At 38.7% G+C, this 15,688-nt stretch overlaps 1 protein-coding gene across 4 annotated transcripts in view; it reads left to right on the top strand.

The window, feature by feature from the left end:
- The first annotated feature begins 57 nt into the window (after nt 1–57).
- Nucleotides 58–15,688, top strand: part of LOC119721224 (1-phosphatidylinositol 4,5-bisphosphate phosphodiesterase delta-4-like) — a 47,647-nt gene continuing 32,016 nt past the window's right edge. For 2 of the 4 annotated variants that reach the window (XM_038191192.1, XM_038191190.1), the window contains exons 1-5: nt 58–240; nt 4,701–4,807; nt 13,137–13,289; nt 14,042–14,276; nt 15,052–15,181. In XM_038191192.1, coding sequence (XP_038047120.1) covers nt 4,738–4,807; nt 13,137–13,289; nt 14,042–14,276; nt 15,052–15,181 — 588 coding nt within the window. In that variant the 5' untranslated portion in view covers nt 58–240; nt 4,701–4,737. Of the gene's footprint in view, nt 241–4,038; nt 4,230–4,700; nt 4,808–9,038; nt 9,135–13,136; nt 13,290–14,041; nt 14,277–15,051; nt 15,182–15,688 lie in introns of those variants that run through there. The other 2 variants (XM_038191191.1, XM_038191193.1) reach the window with 2 other exon arrangements.

Below are 15,688 nucleotides of genomic sequence, written 5' to 3'. Positions count from 1 at the left end.
GGCGATATTGCGATTCACCAATAATTATTTTTTCGTCCTTGACACTTCACAAATGTCCTTAAGATGGTGGTCAAGGACCCGTACTAGTTTTATGTACGCATGACATGATGGATGACTAACGAGACGTAACTAAGGCTATAGTGAGTTCAACTGCAATATCAGTCTGACCTGGCCTTTACCCTTTCAGTTTATCATCTCGCTGGAGACAGGTTGGTCGGAGCGTCCCTCAGCTTGCACAAGGTAGGTGCACTGTGTCTGCCCACTAGTCATGCTAGTATTGGCAAATGATTGGATTGTCGTGTTTTACCATGGAGGAATAAAAACACAGTTTTACCATGGAGGATCGGAATAAGAACACCTCCATGGGTTTACCATTATTTACAGATTGGTTTCTTTGGCTTCGTGACCGTGTGTCACTTTTGTCAGGGGGGAGGGGGGGGGGTACTCCTAGAACTATGAGGCTCATCACGCGGAGCCTCATACTAGTTCTAGGAGTAGGGGGGGGGGGGGTTGCGTAGTTTGCTGTATTCCTCCCCACCAGTTTCCCCAATTAAGTCATTACACCAAATGGGGGTAATCGTGTAGCTTATGACACTTTTTTTTTCACTGTTCCGTTTAAATTAAAAAAAGAGAGGGAACTGGGAAAGATTCCCATATCTGGCCATCACTTTATAACACCCTGTGCACTAGCCTTACTCCTAGAACTATGAGGCTCCGCGTGAGCGGAGCCTCATAGATGTAGAAGCCCGCAAAATTGTCTGCAGCACAAAACACTAATAAAGTACAAAAACGTCCATCAAAATGCAGACATTTCACACAGAACCGCTGCACAGTTTGCCCCTATACTCCGTACTTTACCTCTTGACATACGTATCTTGGGCACAACTAACATAGGTGGATTCTGTCGGTTTTTAGGCCAAAATGATGAAAAATATGCCCTTTCCGCACTGAGCCAACCGAACACTTGAAACGTGCACGCATATGATCGAGCGATGATTTTCGGTTCGCTCGGAGCGCGCCGCGGGGGGTACGGTACAGGCGAAATGATAGTATGTGCATGCGTACAAGTGCTTCTACATCTATGAGGCTCCGCTCACGCGGAGCCTCATAGTTCTAGGAGTACACTAGCCCCACTAGTGTGGCCGTCGGTATGCTGCGCTGAACCTAAGGTTCAGCGCAGCATACCGACGGCCACATTAGTGGGGCTACCTGTGCACAAACAAAGGACTGAGACTTGTCTGCAAATTAAGTTTTTTTTCAGTAAATTCTTCAATATTTTCCCTGCAAAATTTGACTTTTTTGGACACATTGTGACATTATCAGTTTCTGATGGCTGATACTAGGTCACTGTGGACCCCCCCCCCCCCCCCCCCCCCCCCCCGAAAATGTCACATGCTGGGGATTTGAACCCTGCTGGGCTCACTCATGAGATACACGCACTATCCACTCAGCCACAGGTGCTGCTCAAACGATGATATACTGTGTACCTTTTATAATGTAGGCCTACTCGTATGATACGCGTTAAAGAGGCCGCTGTACAATCTAGCCGACTTAATATCGTTAACTGAATCTAGCCGGCTAAATATGCACTTCGGAAAAATTGTTGCAACCTGACGCCACTTTTTTCTTCATATCATCTCAATGAAGGTCGGTCATTGCAAATATGATGATAAGACAGGAATCTGGGACTGAGAAACATTTCCAATTTTGTTAGGAAATACCTCGCAAATTTTCTTGATTCTCCATAGACTTTGTACACAACTGCCAGTGGCGTCGGGTTGCAACATTTTTTCCTACACAAGTTTATAACAAAAATTTTTTTTTGCAAAAGACTGTCAAATTTTCCAAAATGACTTTTGCACCCTCAGTTGTCATGGCAGTCTTTTTCTATTGAGACTAGGAGGTAGGTTTTTGTAATTTTGATTAGTAGGCCTATAGGCCCTAATAAACGGTTACTTTGGAAGAAAATGCAATTTTCTTACCTGTTTTAGCAAAGAGACGTGCGCCTGCGAGTGTCATCCTTTTACCCCATAATTTTCCTCGTGAATAAAAACCATGCCCTCTTTCTACAAGCCTGCTTCAGATATTCAATATGGTAGGCTATATTAATGAACTAAAAAATATAATTTTAAAGTTAATTTTCCTGCTGGTGACTATAAAAGTTGCAAAACATAAAAGCGTCTTTTTAAAAGCATCTTTTTGTGTCTTATGCTTATAGGCCTATATATGGAACGGGCATGACGGGGTCCTAAATTACATGTACATGATTACACAAAACATGAAGTAAATTTTTGAACAAAATCGTTGGAAATTTGTGAATTTTTTACTTGTTTTGACTTTTTGACTGAAAGACTATTAATAGGAATATATGTGTTTGTCTGGTTTTAAACTAGTACCTTTAAAACTGGCTAGGGGCCTGGCCGCGGATAATGGCCCTCATGTTTGGTTTATTATCGGCGACAAGACCCGGCCTTTCCATACTTGTTTAAAACTGGCCAAGCACCTACATGTATTTATTCCTTAAAGGGAATGTACATCATTGGCTTTTGCTGTAATTTTCAGAAATGAACTATTTGGGGGGTTAGTACATGTATAATAGATCAAATATTGTTGCACTGACATGTTTGACGTTTTGTGTTCGAAAATGCTGGAAAAACCAAGAAAAACAAAAATATTCAAGTAGTCTGGTTCCCTGACTCTACTAAAGATGAATGGATAAAAAATACTGGAAAATTGTAAGGTAAGGGAACCAGTCTAGCTGGCCTGCACCCGTTCATGAACATGGAACCAATAGCTAGCAAAACAAAATTTAGACTAAAAAAAAATGGTAAATTTGGAGCAGTAATTGAAAAATAGTTAGGTTTTTCCAGCGGTGGTCGGCCGACCACCGTTGGAAATGTATACAAATATACCATTTTCTTGAAAATGGCTCCCCACACCAGGTGCCATAATTTTACAGGATGCTTTAGCATGTCATTTACCAACATCCTAGTAAGGTATTTCGTAACAACTTGGTAGTTTTATTTTTCGATGTTTGCAAATGTTGTATTTTCCCTTTAAGTAATGTCCGAGAACCATAAGTATCAGCTGACGCATGCGCATTATGGTCATTGACTGTACTTGGTAGCAGAGACAAAATGACCACTGGCAGGCAGTGCAGTAGACAGTTCCCTGCCACTGCGCAGGTTGGAGAACATACATCATGTACACGTACATGTGTACAGTATGGCGCAAGTGGAAATTTACATTAAACATGCAATTCCTGTCAGAGTCACAACGGATGTCCATGTGTGCATAGTCGTAAGCCCATGCATGTGAAGTACATGTACCGCACAAGTTGAACTTTGAGAGGTCGCATATTTGCATTCTTTGCAAAATGCACTCAGATGAGTGGTAAAAAGGTGTACGAACCTGGGCATGCATGGTCAAAATTAGTTTTGAAACTGTTTCTGGAGATCCAAGGCCCGAATCTGCCAAAAATGTCACTTCAGAAATCTACATTGTATTATTTGAAATGGAATATTTTTGGCTCATTCTTGTGACAAAAAGTCCATTGTTTTGCTGCAAAGTTGTCAGTCCATATGTGTATGATAAAGTGATTTATTAGTATTATTTTGTTTCAAATTTTAAACCGTATTTAAATTTGATAAGGGCAGTCCTTAGGGCCCTCATGTACATGTATTCATTGATTGAAATGAAGGAGGTGATAAAATACACTGAAACTTGAGGCACCATCCTGCAAATTTGCTCATTATACTTTGTTATCATGTAAAACAAGTAGTGTCAAATGCTGTGTACATTACAATAAAATCTCCCTGGTAATATTGCTGGCTGGAGAGGACTTATCAACACAAAGTCAACAACAATAATGCGATTCAGTATAGCCCTACCCTGCCTTTTATCAATATTTTTCATCGGATCAGAAACTGTCCATTGACTCTTCCTGTCACTATAAATTTGTTTTGCAACTCCCCAAACCGATCGAAGGTCACTGATGGGTGTGTTTTGCATATATACTCTCGGACAAGTTACGTGTGAGTGGTTTAGCAGCGTGAAGAGGTGACTGTACCCAATGTGTGGGCAGAACTAATTATCGGTTGTGTGGGCCCCAAGTCCATGGTTAGGGTGTGTGAGAGTGTTGGCTGTCTAGAGTGCAGTGGTAGGCCTACTGGTATCTTGTCTCTCTGCTGACTACAAAGAAGTTTTCCTGTAATATCTTGAGCAAGCACGTGAGTGTTGCGTACATGTACATAATTTCTTGGGAATACAGGGACCTGTTGTTTTATTTAAAACCATCGACTGTCCATATGCCAACTAGAAAATACGTCTTTCCACCATTTGAACAGTACGAGTGGATGTTGAATGTCAATTGTAATGGATCACGCTACATAAGTACAGAGTTTGCACCTTTTGTAATTAGGGGTCAATTGTTTTTTGACGGAAACTTAAGGCCAGTTTGTACTTCGTGCGAATGCGAAGCAGTCTGACGTTATGAAATATTTGTGGAGGATCCGCGACAGTTGAAATGTGTTTTGCAAATACTTGCCCTGATGTCACAAAATTTGCATTCACTTTCGTGCCGAGTACAAACTGACCTATAGAAGTATCGAACGTGGGAGCTAGACATGTCAAAGTCTTTGTAACTAAATTAATACCTTTAAGTTTTATTTAATTGTTTGGGTGTTATTTTTTTTTTTCAGACCATCACCCAGGCACTGAGATAGTAAGATCTACAAGATGAGTTTCTTTTCCAAAAAACTCCGAAAAGGAGGCAAGAAAGCTGACACCGAGACGGACGCGTCCCAAGGTAAAGTGTGAATTGATTCATTCTTCAGGTAACTTTGACATTATTATTAAATTCACGATGTTTGATGGAGTTTTGATGCAACTGGACCAGGCTTCATTTCATGGGTGTGTATTTTGCCCATCGTCTACATTCTAACTGCCGATGCTTGTGAGGAAATTCTTTCCCAAAATTGGTCAATTTTTACCCGAATTAATCTACGTTTGAAGTAATTTTATACTTGTGCTCGATTAGGAAGCCGCCTAAACTAGCAGTTTTATGATTTTACCTCAGTTTCCAAGGTTTGCTTATAAATTTATTTATCTATCTATTTATCTATTTATTTATTTGTTATTTATCCTGGGTGATCCATTCAGTAAGAAAAACTCACTGATCTGCCATGGATCCCAACTCACACAAACCTACTATTAAAATACAATAATGTAAAAATGTTAAAATTAATAATCTTAAACAAAATAGGAATTGCACAGATGATAAACATACATTACAATACCATTCAAAACATCAGTGCAAGATGACATTCAGCCTCCCCCCTGTTTTTAAGGTAAAATACATCATTTTCAAACATCAAAAACAAAACTACCAATTAATGAAATACCTTGCTTGACTAAGTGAATAATAAGTGAAAATTTATTTTACCAAATTTAGTTTGCCCACATTTTGTTACCAATCAGTTACTCAGCCATGATCGGGTGCAAGCCAGCTACATGTAGTCTGGTTCCCTGACCTGACAATTCCCAGACGTCTATAAATTGCTCCATTTTGTCTGAAGTAGGGTCTGGGAAACAGGCTACAAGAACCTAATGTTGTATTTCTTGGTTTTTCCTGCATCAAAGAACACAAAACTTTAAACAGTTCAGTGTAACAATATTTGCTATAAAATACTTAAGGTCCCCCAAGTCCGTCCATTTCTGAAAATTACAGCAAAAGCAAATGTTGTATAAAGGAAGTTATCAAGTGCTTTAATATCAGTTTGTGGTTTGGTTTAGTTATTTTTTCTATTGTACTAAATGGGTCAATGGTCCATTCAATCTGCTCAATCAGTTATTGATTATATACTCTATTTATCGAAGATAAGAAAAAAATGCATTCGTGTGGAATTTTTGTCACGCAGCGCACAGTGTTTTGTAAGTGTTTACTCATTCGTGATTTTATCCTGGGGTCTGTTTGTACAACCTGTGAAAAGAAGAATGAAACATACTGAGTCATGTACATTGTGCGAGTCTGAGGCTTACCCAGTACATTCAAGTGGCATGTTGTTACATTTGTGCAGACAATGCACACTCGATAATGGTCCTAGTGCCGGACTCCTAGCTACAGACTGTGAGTTGAGTGAAACTTGCAATTGGGATGTGATACATGTACATGTATGTTGTATCTGAATGCGCCCTTTTGGGACTCTCAAACACATTTCTCACAAAACGATAATACCAGTTGAGAAAACATTATTACATTTTTGTACTTGACAAGTAACGGTGTCCTAGGTATCATCCACTTATCCAAAAACATGTTTCTTTTTAAAAAAAAAACCATACCCAAACACCTGGGCCCAATTTCACGGCGCTGCTTAACAGTTAGCAAAGTTGTGTTTAGCATAGCAGAAAAATTTGCTAACCTTAAGCACTTTTTCACGGCGTGTGTGTGCTAACGGTTGCACGTGCATGGAGATTTCTATTGTTACGTCACTAACTTAAGCAAATTTTTCCTCTGAAGTAAGCGTGCCTTTTGCTGTGCTTGTGCTTACGGTCTCCATGAAATAGACGGAGGCTCTGTTAGCAGAAAATCGTGTGCTTACCAGCGCCGTGAAATTGGGGCCCTGCATGTGTGTGCTAGGATTCGATGTGTGAACAACTTATGTAAGTCTGAAACTAGCGTGGGACCTGATATCACACAGAGCATTTTCACTTAATACATACGTAGCACCAGTCTTAATGTTGACACTTTGGCTCAAAATTCACTGTATACATTGTGCATATTTAGGAAAAGCCAAAACATTTTTTTTTCTTGTAAAACTGGACATTATTTGCATTTTTTGTGAGTGACCCCGACTTTCAGATTTGTTGAATTAAACAATATGAACAACAAAATTTTGCGATCTCCAGACAAAAGTGTACAGATCAAGTAGCACATTAATCTTTTCCTGTCATCTCTTCCGTAACAATAAAAAAAAAACCTTGAACGTATGTGGTTGAATGGAAGTCATTCAATAAGGTCAATATCAACTTCCTGATAATAAATGGGAAAATGAACCAACCGGGGAATTGTCTGAAAGAGCAGATGTTGAACCCAGATGACCCTGGGCTTGTTGAAAGAGGAAAATACCTCAAAAGGAAACTAAAATCTGACCAATGCTGTACAGAAATTCATTTACATAATTTTGTATTGTTTGAGTTTGCAAAGTTTAAAAGGCCGAATTAAAAAAAAACATGTTTCTCGTCCGGGTTTTTGAAAAAAAGGAGGAAGAGGGGCTTTTTATTTATTTTTATTTTTTTTATTTAAGAATTGTATTGTCTACAATTGAACAGTTTTTTTATTTTCCAATGAATTTGTGGACTTTTTCAGTGTTTTTTACTGCATTTTTCAAAAATTAAAAATAATTTAAAAAATCCAGGCGGCCTCCAAAAAGGAAGCAGGCGGGGACGAGAAACATGTTTTTTTTTTACTTCGCCATATTCACTTTGTGTGTTGTTGGGGGTGTTTAGAAATTCACACAAATACACGTTGAAATGCCAAGTTTGTGTGTCATGTACCGGTATCTAAAGACCCCTTGCGTGGAGCGCCCTCAGTGGGACAGGTCTTTCTACTAGAGCTGTGGTATGCATGACTAGACACCTTACACCTCGTACTTTCATGGTCGCTGGATTTAAATTGCAACCTGTCCAAACATGCTCCGTACAAGAAGTCTATTACTTATATACACGTGCCAAATACCATGTACCGGTATGTACCGCTGCATGTACAATGTATGTTGGTATTTGGCTAAGTCAAAGTGTTTGAGAGAGAAATTCGGCTTTCTGCCTGTTCTCATCATAAATATATTGCAATACCTACAATGTACAATGTCGCATGAATATGTAGAATAAAAGGATATTCCCCAACATGCTGCATCTCTTTGAATTCCTTGCCTGGTGCTTGTTTCCCTCCAACCTATGATCTGTCCTACATGTTGGTACCTTCACTTTTCCAGAGTACCTGTACTTCATTAATTACACGTAATCTTCTTTTAGCTTGTAGCCCTTTACCTGGAGTGGCTAATTGGACTCGTTCAGAGTGGATGTGCATGAAAAAACAAAAGACTGTAAATTAGGCCCCCCAAAAAAATAAGTCGGTCTCTGGTCAGCGCGCGCGTCGATTTTAATCATGCGCGTCGATCTTTTTTTTTTTTCAAAATGTTCCGCGGTAGCTCCAACAGCGCCCTCTATTTCCGCACCTCCTCAATTTGTTTTACCAAAGAGCACCGAGAAATGGGAAATTGCACCAAGGCAAATGATCGAAAGCACCGTGGCAAATTATGGAGGACACCAATGTACATGAGGACACCAAAAAAGCAAAATAGTAGGCCTACCCCACTTGTCTGTACAATCCAAGCTTGAAAAAAAAAAAAAAAAGCAAAAAGCGTGGCCGCATCAATTCCAGAACTTTGGTCTGACCAGAGACCGAATATTTTTTTTTTTTGGCCTTATGTAAAGAGTGGAAAAATACAATGTACTTTCACAATGTCACATCAGTTTTTCTTATAAATTTATTTAGAAAATACTTCAGATCAAGACCATATCATGCACTTTGAGATTTATGTTGTTTGAAAAGAAAATCTTCAACAATGAATTTAGAACTTGTATAGTATACGCTACAGTTTATAATGTGCTGTGCACGTGGTCTGTACCGGTAATCTAGGACTGAGATTTAATCCTGAAGTCCCGAGGGCATGCTTTACTGCACAGCTCTGCCCCCTCAGCCCATTGTACATTGTACTGTGTAAATTGTTGTTAGTTTTTAATAAACAGAATACAGATCAATACAATTTTTTTCCTTTTTTGGTGGATTTTATTTTTCAATGAGTAGGCCTACAGAATCAGCAAGCGTGGAAACAGCCTTTGAAACATTGGCATTTATATATGGAATTCCTTCTCAATCTAAATTTGGCATTGACACTAAGTTTTTTTCTTTTGTTCCTTTGAAATGCAAATAGTAATTCCAGGATGTTGGGCCGTGCCCTTGAATCAGTGCATAGTTCAGTGTAAAGTGTAGACTTTGATATATAAAGAGGTGGTGTTCACTTGGAACAATATTTCAGTTTGCATGCACTGGGAAAATATGGAAGATCACGAAGGTAGGATATTATCATACTTTGGCAAAAGTTACATATTAATCACAGCCACTCAGGGGTCATGTTTGAGAATGCAGGCTGTGAGTTAATTTCATGTCAGATCGACGTTGGATCCTGCTTTAAATTGTTTAGGAAAATTGCTGTTTCACATTCAAGAGAATGAATGACACTGTTTGTGAATTAGGAAAGGATCTTTTTGTACAAAAGTATACATATGTACCGGGTACAGTACATGTACATGTACATGTATGGGCCGAATATGTACACATACATAGTACATGTGTTGTACTGAACATTCACAGATTGTTTTCAAGCCTGTTTTAGAAAGTACAATGTATCAGAATAAATAAGATTCCTGGGGCACAGTCAAAGAGTGGAACCACTAGGCATCATTGTTCAATAATTTTTTTTTTTAATTTACTTTTCAGGGTAACATTTGTTGCTGAAATTTAATGTGTCATTTGGGGCACAGAAAATTCACTTTTTTTCCGACAGTGAATGTGGGTAAAAAACTCTATGAATTAATTGATCAGTGGTTAATTCTTGTTACCAACTTGAAAAATTGTAAAACATATGAACACAGGTCAGATATTATGATTGCTTTATCAAATAGAAAAAGTTTACAAAATAAAGGACAGTTGTCGTGTAAGCTAGACAGGCAAAATGTGTCGTACAGGACACTTTTGAATATTGCCATCATTAAGAAGTGCAGCGCTCTAATCAGTTACTTCTTTTGAGGTCACAATGTCTGTAGCAGACACATCTAAATCATTCTTTTTGTACAAGTCCAATCATAATGTTATCTCAGAGTTCTGGGAAGGTTCAAATGTCGGTGAAGGGCAAAACGCAATATTGAATTTACATCATCCCGAAGCAAATTTCATCTTATGAATGGTTGTGTTTCGTGTGTCGTACCGGACAAAGTCATGTGTCAGACAGAACCAACTGTGAAAAAAACAAACTTGACCCTAAACATCACATTCAGGCCATTTCCATAAAAAAAAGTTGTTTGGTCTCAGTAGCTGGAGTGTATGCAGTGCAATTCACCCATATCAGCTCAATATGTGTACCCTGTACATGTACATTTTTTGTATGCATTGTACATCATGTACCAACTACCATTCTGCAAGTTATATACCGGTACATGTACATGTATGCAATGAGCTTACTACATACCGGCACTTCATAATTTTCGTTAGGAGGGTATATGACAAGTGAGTTGAAAATACAGTTTGAATACTTGTCACATGTACATGTATACCCCGGTACACATGCGTATGCACAAGTACAATGTATGTACAAGTATGTCTGCATGTACTCACATGCCTCATGTACACGTACCATATGTACATTTCATCTGGCCAAGAAAAAATAATGTTGTGTTTCCCATTAATTAAAAAAGAAATTAAAGTGGGTGGGTTGGCCTAGAGTTTTAAAGCCAGGAAAAATTAGGATGGGATGATTGGGATCAAGTCATTTAAAAAACTGTTTTGCAACATTAATAGTAATTCATAAATACCTAAGACAGTTTACGCATTCCTATTGGTCGAGAGCCCGTCACGTGGCCGGTCTTAAACGGATGATAAAGACATGGCTAGCTGGTCTTAAACACTTTTCCAGTGTCACAATAAAATGTGGACTCCTAAAAATCCAGTGCCTCTTATCGTTTCATTGGTTGAACGTTCACAATCCTCACGTAGGCATGCGCAACACTACCAGGGAGTCAGAATTTTATAGTTCTAAATTCAAAACGCAACGCGCCAGGTGCGTTCTGCGCGACTCCATTATTTTGCAAGAGGGATGTTTTAAAAAGCATAAAGTGAATTTGTTGAACAAAATCGGGATGTTTTGAACGAATTATATGATTTTTTTTTACCGAAAAGGTATTTATGAATGGGAATAAATATGTGCTCCGTCGGTATTTATCACTCTGTTTAAGACCACTTAGAGTCTGGGTGCTGATAATTACCCTCGCCTCCGGCTCGGGTAATTATCAGCACCCAGACTCTAAGTGGTCTTAAACAGAGTGATAAAAACCTCTGCAGCACACATTTATTCCCTTATTAACACTTGAATCAACTGTTCATTCTGCATTTGTTACGCTTTTGTTGCACATTGCAGCAAGACTGCACCGTACTGCCGACCAACTTACACAAAAATAAATAAAAATTTCAAAAAAAATGCAGGACAATGTCCGTAAAAACTAGGGTTGGGGCAGCACCGTAAATTTTTATTTATATAAAAAAATTTTGTTGAATAAAAGATTTAGTTTCTGCATGATTTGCTAGGTTGGGTGGGGTAACCGGAGACACAGGTATTTTTTTTTCGTGGCCTCATGTTTGTAATTAAATTGATTGTAATAATTTGGACTTTGAGTATCTTCTCAATAATCAGACTTAGGGACTGAAAATCCTATCATTTGATAAGGCTGAGTGTGTTCCATTCTATGAAATATGCGAAGGAGGATGTCATAATTCACAGCTTTGACAGACTGAAACTGATAACACCAGGACTATCAGATCAATTTATTTGTTTTGCGCCCATGTAATGGTTTCATTGATTAAAGAACACACGTATGCATGTCCACTGCCCACGTTATCTATGCTACGGGTAGTTCACAAGTAAAGTAAAGTGGTTTGTATTATTGTAATGCATGGAAGCAATTCTCGCTATGTTTTCACTTTCTGTACTCACAAGTTGTTGACAATTTGTGTACTTTTGTAGTGATCTAATAATATATCCATGTACAAAAATATATCACCATATTTCATTCAAATCAGTCTACCGTATTTGTTGTGAATAATCAATAAAGGTACTTTTTGGGAAGATTTGCTTACGTTTGTACGGTGCAAAGTACATAATTATATATGTGTACAAGATACCAGGTAAATAGTACTGTTATTAAAGGAAACGTAGTAAAATCAAGTGAACATTACTTTTAATACCATAAGGCATTGGTTACAAGATCCTTTTTCAATAGAAAAAAATCGAAGATAATGAAACTACAAACGTAAAGATTTTCCACAATGTATCAAATGCATTAATTCAAAGAGCAAGGTTAACACATAATATACGTACATAATTACTGCTGTACAAAAAACACAGTTACACACTGTACAAACATCATTCATAAGTCAAGGCTAAACACATTTAAATGTACATTTAAGAAGAAATACTATGTACATGTAATAGTATGTTCATTATGTACATGTACCATGAGCAAGCATAAAAAAGTTGTACTGTCTGCTGATGTAAATTATGACATTATGCAAATTACTACCGGTATAACTAAAATAAAAAACAAGTAAAGACAACAATCCAAAATCAAAATATCAACATTTCCATATTCTCTGTTAATAGCTATTTTCCTGTTAGAAAAAGTCTCAGTTGCGGTCATGTAAAAACCTGGATACTTTGAAAAACCAGAAATTTTGTTAGGGGGGGGGGGGAGAGAGAACTGACGTTTCACAGGAAGCTGAGTAACACACCACAGAGGGTTGTTCATCTAAAATGAACCTGGAGTCAAGGAAACGAAGGAAATGAATAATGAACTATGTTTCCATGGTAACAAAAACGCGTACCAGATTTTGTTGTCCCGATCGCTGCCTAGTTTGCATACACGTGTTTGTAATTCAGAAATTAATTTAGAAATGTGGATGTGTTCTACTCACATGACTCAACAGTGATAATTTATGGGTTTAATACACTTAATGGCATACCCTGTACCATTAACACTGTACTTAATGGCAGTTTCAGTTTACATGTAAGTGGTTTAATGCGGTACAAATATCTCATTATCTATGCAACTGGTAGATTGCCTGTTAAATTAATTGTAGCATGTACCGTAGCTGCTTCTATAATTATCTGTAATGGCTTTCCTGGCTGGCATTTTTGTAATACTTTTTGGTCTATGAGTTTCAAATTTATGCATTTCAGTTTAATTTTGTCCTCTTTCTTGACCTAATTTAACATTTTTGTTGCCATATTCGTCTTTTTTTTCTTCAGTGAATCCGGTATTGCAACACATGCACAATGGAACCAAATTCACCAAAGTCCGAGAGAATGGTTCCAAAACCTACAGCCGTAACTTTGTCTTGAGCGATGACTGCCTAGTGCTAGAATACCACCCCTCGAAGAAAACGTCGTCTCGATCCAAGAGTAAGTCATCTCCACAGTGGAAATATTTTAGTTGAATCTAATTTTGGTGAAGAAGGGGCAGTAAAAGAAGCTATAGTTGTCTAATTTTATTTACGATTCATGCATATTCATAAGGCAAAGATGGTTTTTTTTATGTTGGCTGATTTGCTTGCGGGGTGCAGGGGCATGCCCCCGGACATTTTTGAAATGTACCGTATGATGATTTCTCCTGCATTCTAAGGCAATTCAAGAATAAATGTTAGTCAGTGGCTGAAGAGTTTGGGGGATGGGGGGGGGGGCTATAAAGTTGTACTACAACCATGTTATACATGCATGTGTACTACTGCACTTTAAGTTTTCATGAGCTTGTGATTGAATTGTGACTGACGTGGGATTGACTTGTGATTGACTTGTGACTGACTTGTGACTGACTTGTGATTGACTTGTGACTGACTTGTAACTGACTTGTGATTGACTTGTGACTGACTTGTGATTGACTTGTGATTGACTTGTGACTGACGTGTGACAGGGGTGTGAAATTTTGTTTTGGATTTCAGCTGTTTTCCCTCACTTGCTGTGTACAAAAGTATAGGAGATTTCAAAAGTTCAGCTTTTTTACACTTTTTTTTCAGCTGTTTTCAGCTATTTTTATCAGTGGTCACTCACACCCCTGACTTGAGACTGACTTGCGACTGACTTGATTGACTTGATGACAACTCTTTATATTTCATGCCTGCCAAATCTGTTGAATATACTTTTTTTTTCTCCAACAGTTCCCGTGCAGGACATCCATGAGGTCAGGACGGGCCATGAGACCGACACCTTCAAGAACAACAAGATCAAGTCCAAGTACGCCTCGGAGCTGTGCTTTGCCCTTATCGTCGGAGCCGAGAATCATACCATCAACCTGGTGGCTCCCACAAAGGAGGAAGCTCGTATGTGGGTCCAGGGGCTACGATGGTCCCAGAAGAAGTCTCAGAACATCAATGTCAAAGACAAACAAGCTGTGTATCCTTTGACTTGAAGTTTCCTAAATAACCGTTATCCCGGCCAGATCCTTTGGCATCAACCAAAAGATTTTGAGGATTGTTTTTAAAGGATTTAGGAAGGTGAACACAGTCTCACTGGGTATACATGTACCTAAGGGTGGCACTTCCCCACACTGACTGGAACATTGTAGAATTCACTTTGCTGAACAGAAGTTGCACCCCTCTAGAAAACTATGTTTGCCACATGGAAAATATCTATCATTTAACTTCCCCTACTTTGTCTAAAGTAAGCCAATAATGTAAATTTACCCCACCCGAGATAACGATCCTTTGAGATTGCTGGGGCTACTGGGATCGATGACTCCTTTGAAAGTAGAAAGTGTGTTTTAAACTTACAGTGTACCTTTAACCCTGAACTTCCCAGTTCCTTCAAAATTTGGTTTTGGAAAATTTTATCAGGCTTGAGGAAATTAGCCAAGCCATTATATATACTTTACTTGGGCTCGATCTTTCCCTTGAAAGTCTCAGTACCAAGAATATCCAACTGGTTTCCTGCAGATTTAAAATTTCTCTTACAAGCTGCATGCCAGTGGCTCATGTACATAAAATTACTTCAAGGAGTTTGTCATTGTGTCGTTGCCATTTGTAATTGTGTGTCTGTGTGTTTCTGTTGGAACCGACTGAGCATAACTCTTCAATTCATATGGAGGAGTAAGGAGTCCCAAGTTTTTGTACTGAATCCTATTGGAAAAATGATTTTTGTTTAATGATCCTTGACCTGTTTGGAACCATAGTTGGATCAGGGAGGCCTTTGAGAAGGCTGACAGGAACCAGGATGGCTCAGTAGACTTTGAGGAATGCCTGAAACTCCTCAAGAAGATGAATGTCAAGATGGACAAGAACCACGCCAAGAAACTCTTTGAGGTAGTCCTCTAATTTAGTTTATTAACCCTAACCATCCCAAATCCTCCAAAATTCTTTTTGCAAATTGGAGGAATTTGCAGGATTGAGGTTACATGGCCAAGTGCGTTGCTAATTTCGGAGGACGCACTGTGTCAATGTCTTGGGCCGGACCTTGTGTTGTTTATGCTCAGCCTTTTTGCAGGATTTTGCAGGATTCAGGCAGTGGTCACCTCTCCACAGACCACATTCAAGAAATAATGGAGGAAATTGCAGGATTGAGGCTATATATGCTATTTTTCCATGTGGCCAATTGGAGGATTTTGCAGGATTGAGGCTACATCCTAGCAAAAAGGCCTAGGGAGTTAATATAGATAGATATAGTTAATATAGATAGGCTCAACTCACAAACATTGATTTGGGCTGTTGAGTGACAAGCTCGATGGTGGAGGGGTAAGACGGCTGCGCTAGTAAGCAGGAGGTCGTGGGTTCAAGTCCCACCCAAGTAAAGTTGTGAAGTTTTCTGGCAAT

Source organism: Patiria miniata, unplaced genomic scaffold (genome assembly GCF_015706575.1).
Source record: "Patiria miniata isolate m_02_andy unplaced genomic scaffold, ASM1570657v1 HiC_scaffold_13, whole genome shotgun sequence".
Taxonomy (NCBI): Eukaryota; Metazoa; Echinodermata; class Asteroidea; order Valvatida; family Asterinidae; genus Patiria; species Patiria miniata.
The sequence above is the reverse complement of the archived record's forward strand: the minus strand, read 5'-3'. Positions and strand labels throughout refer to the sequence as shown.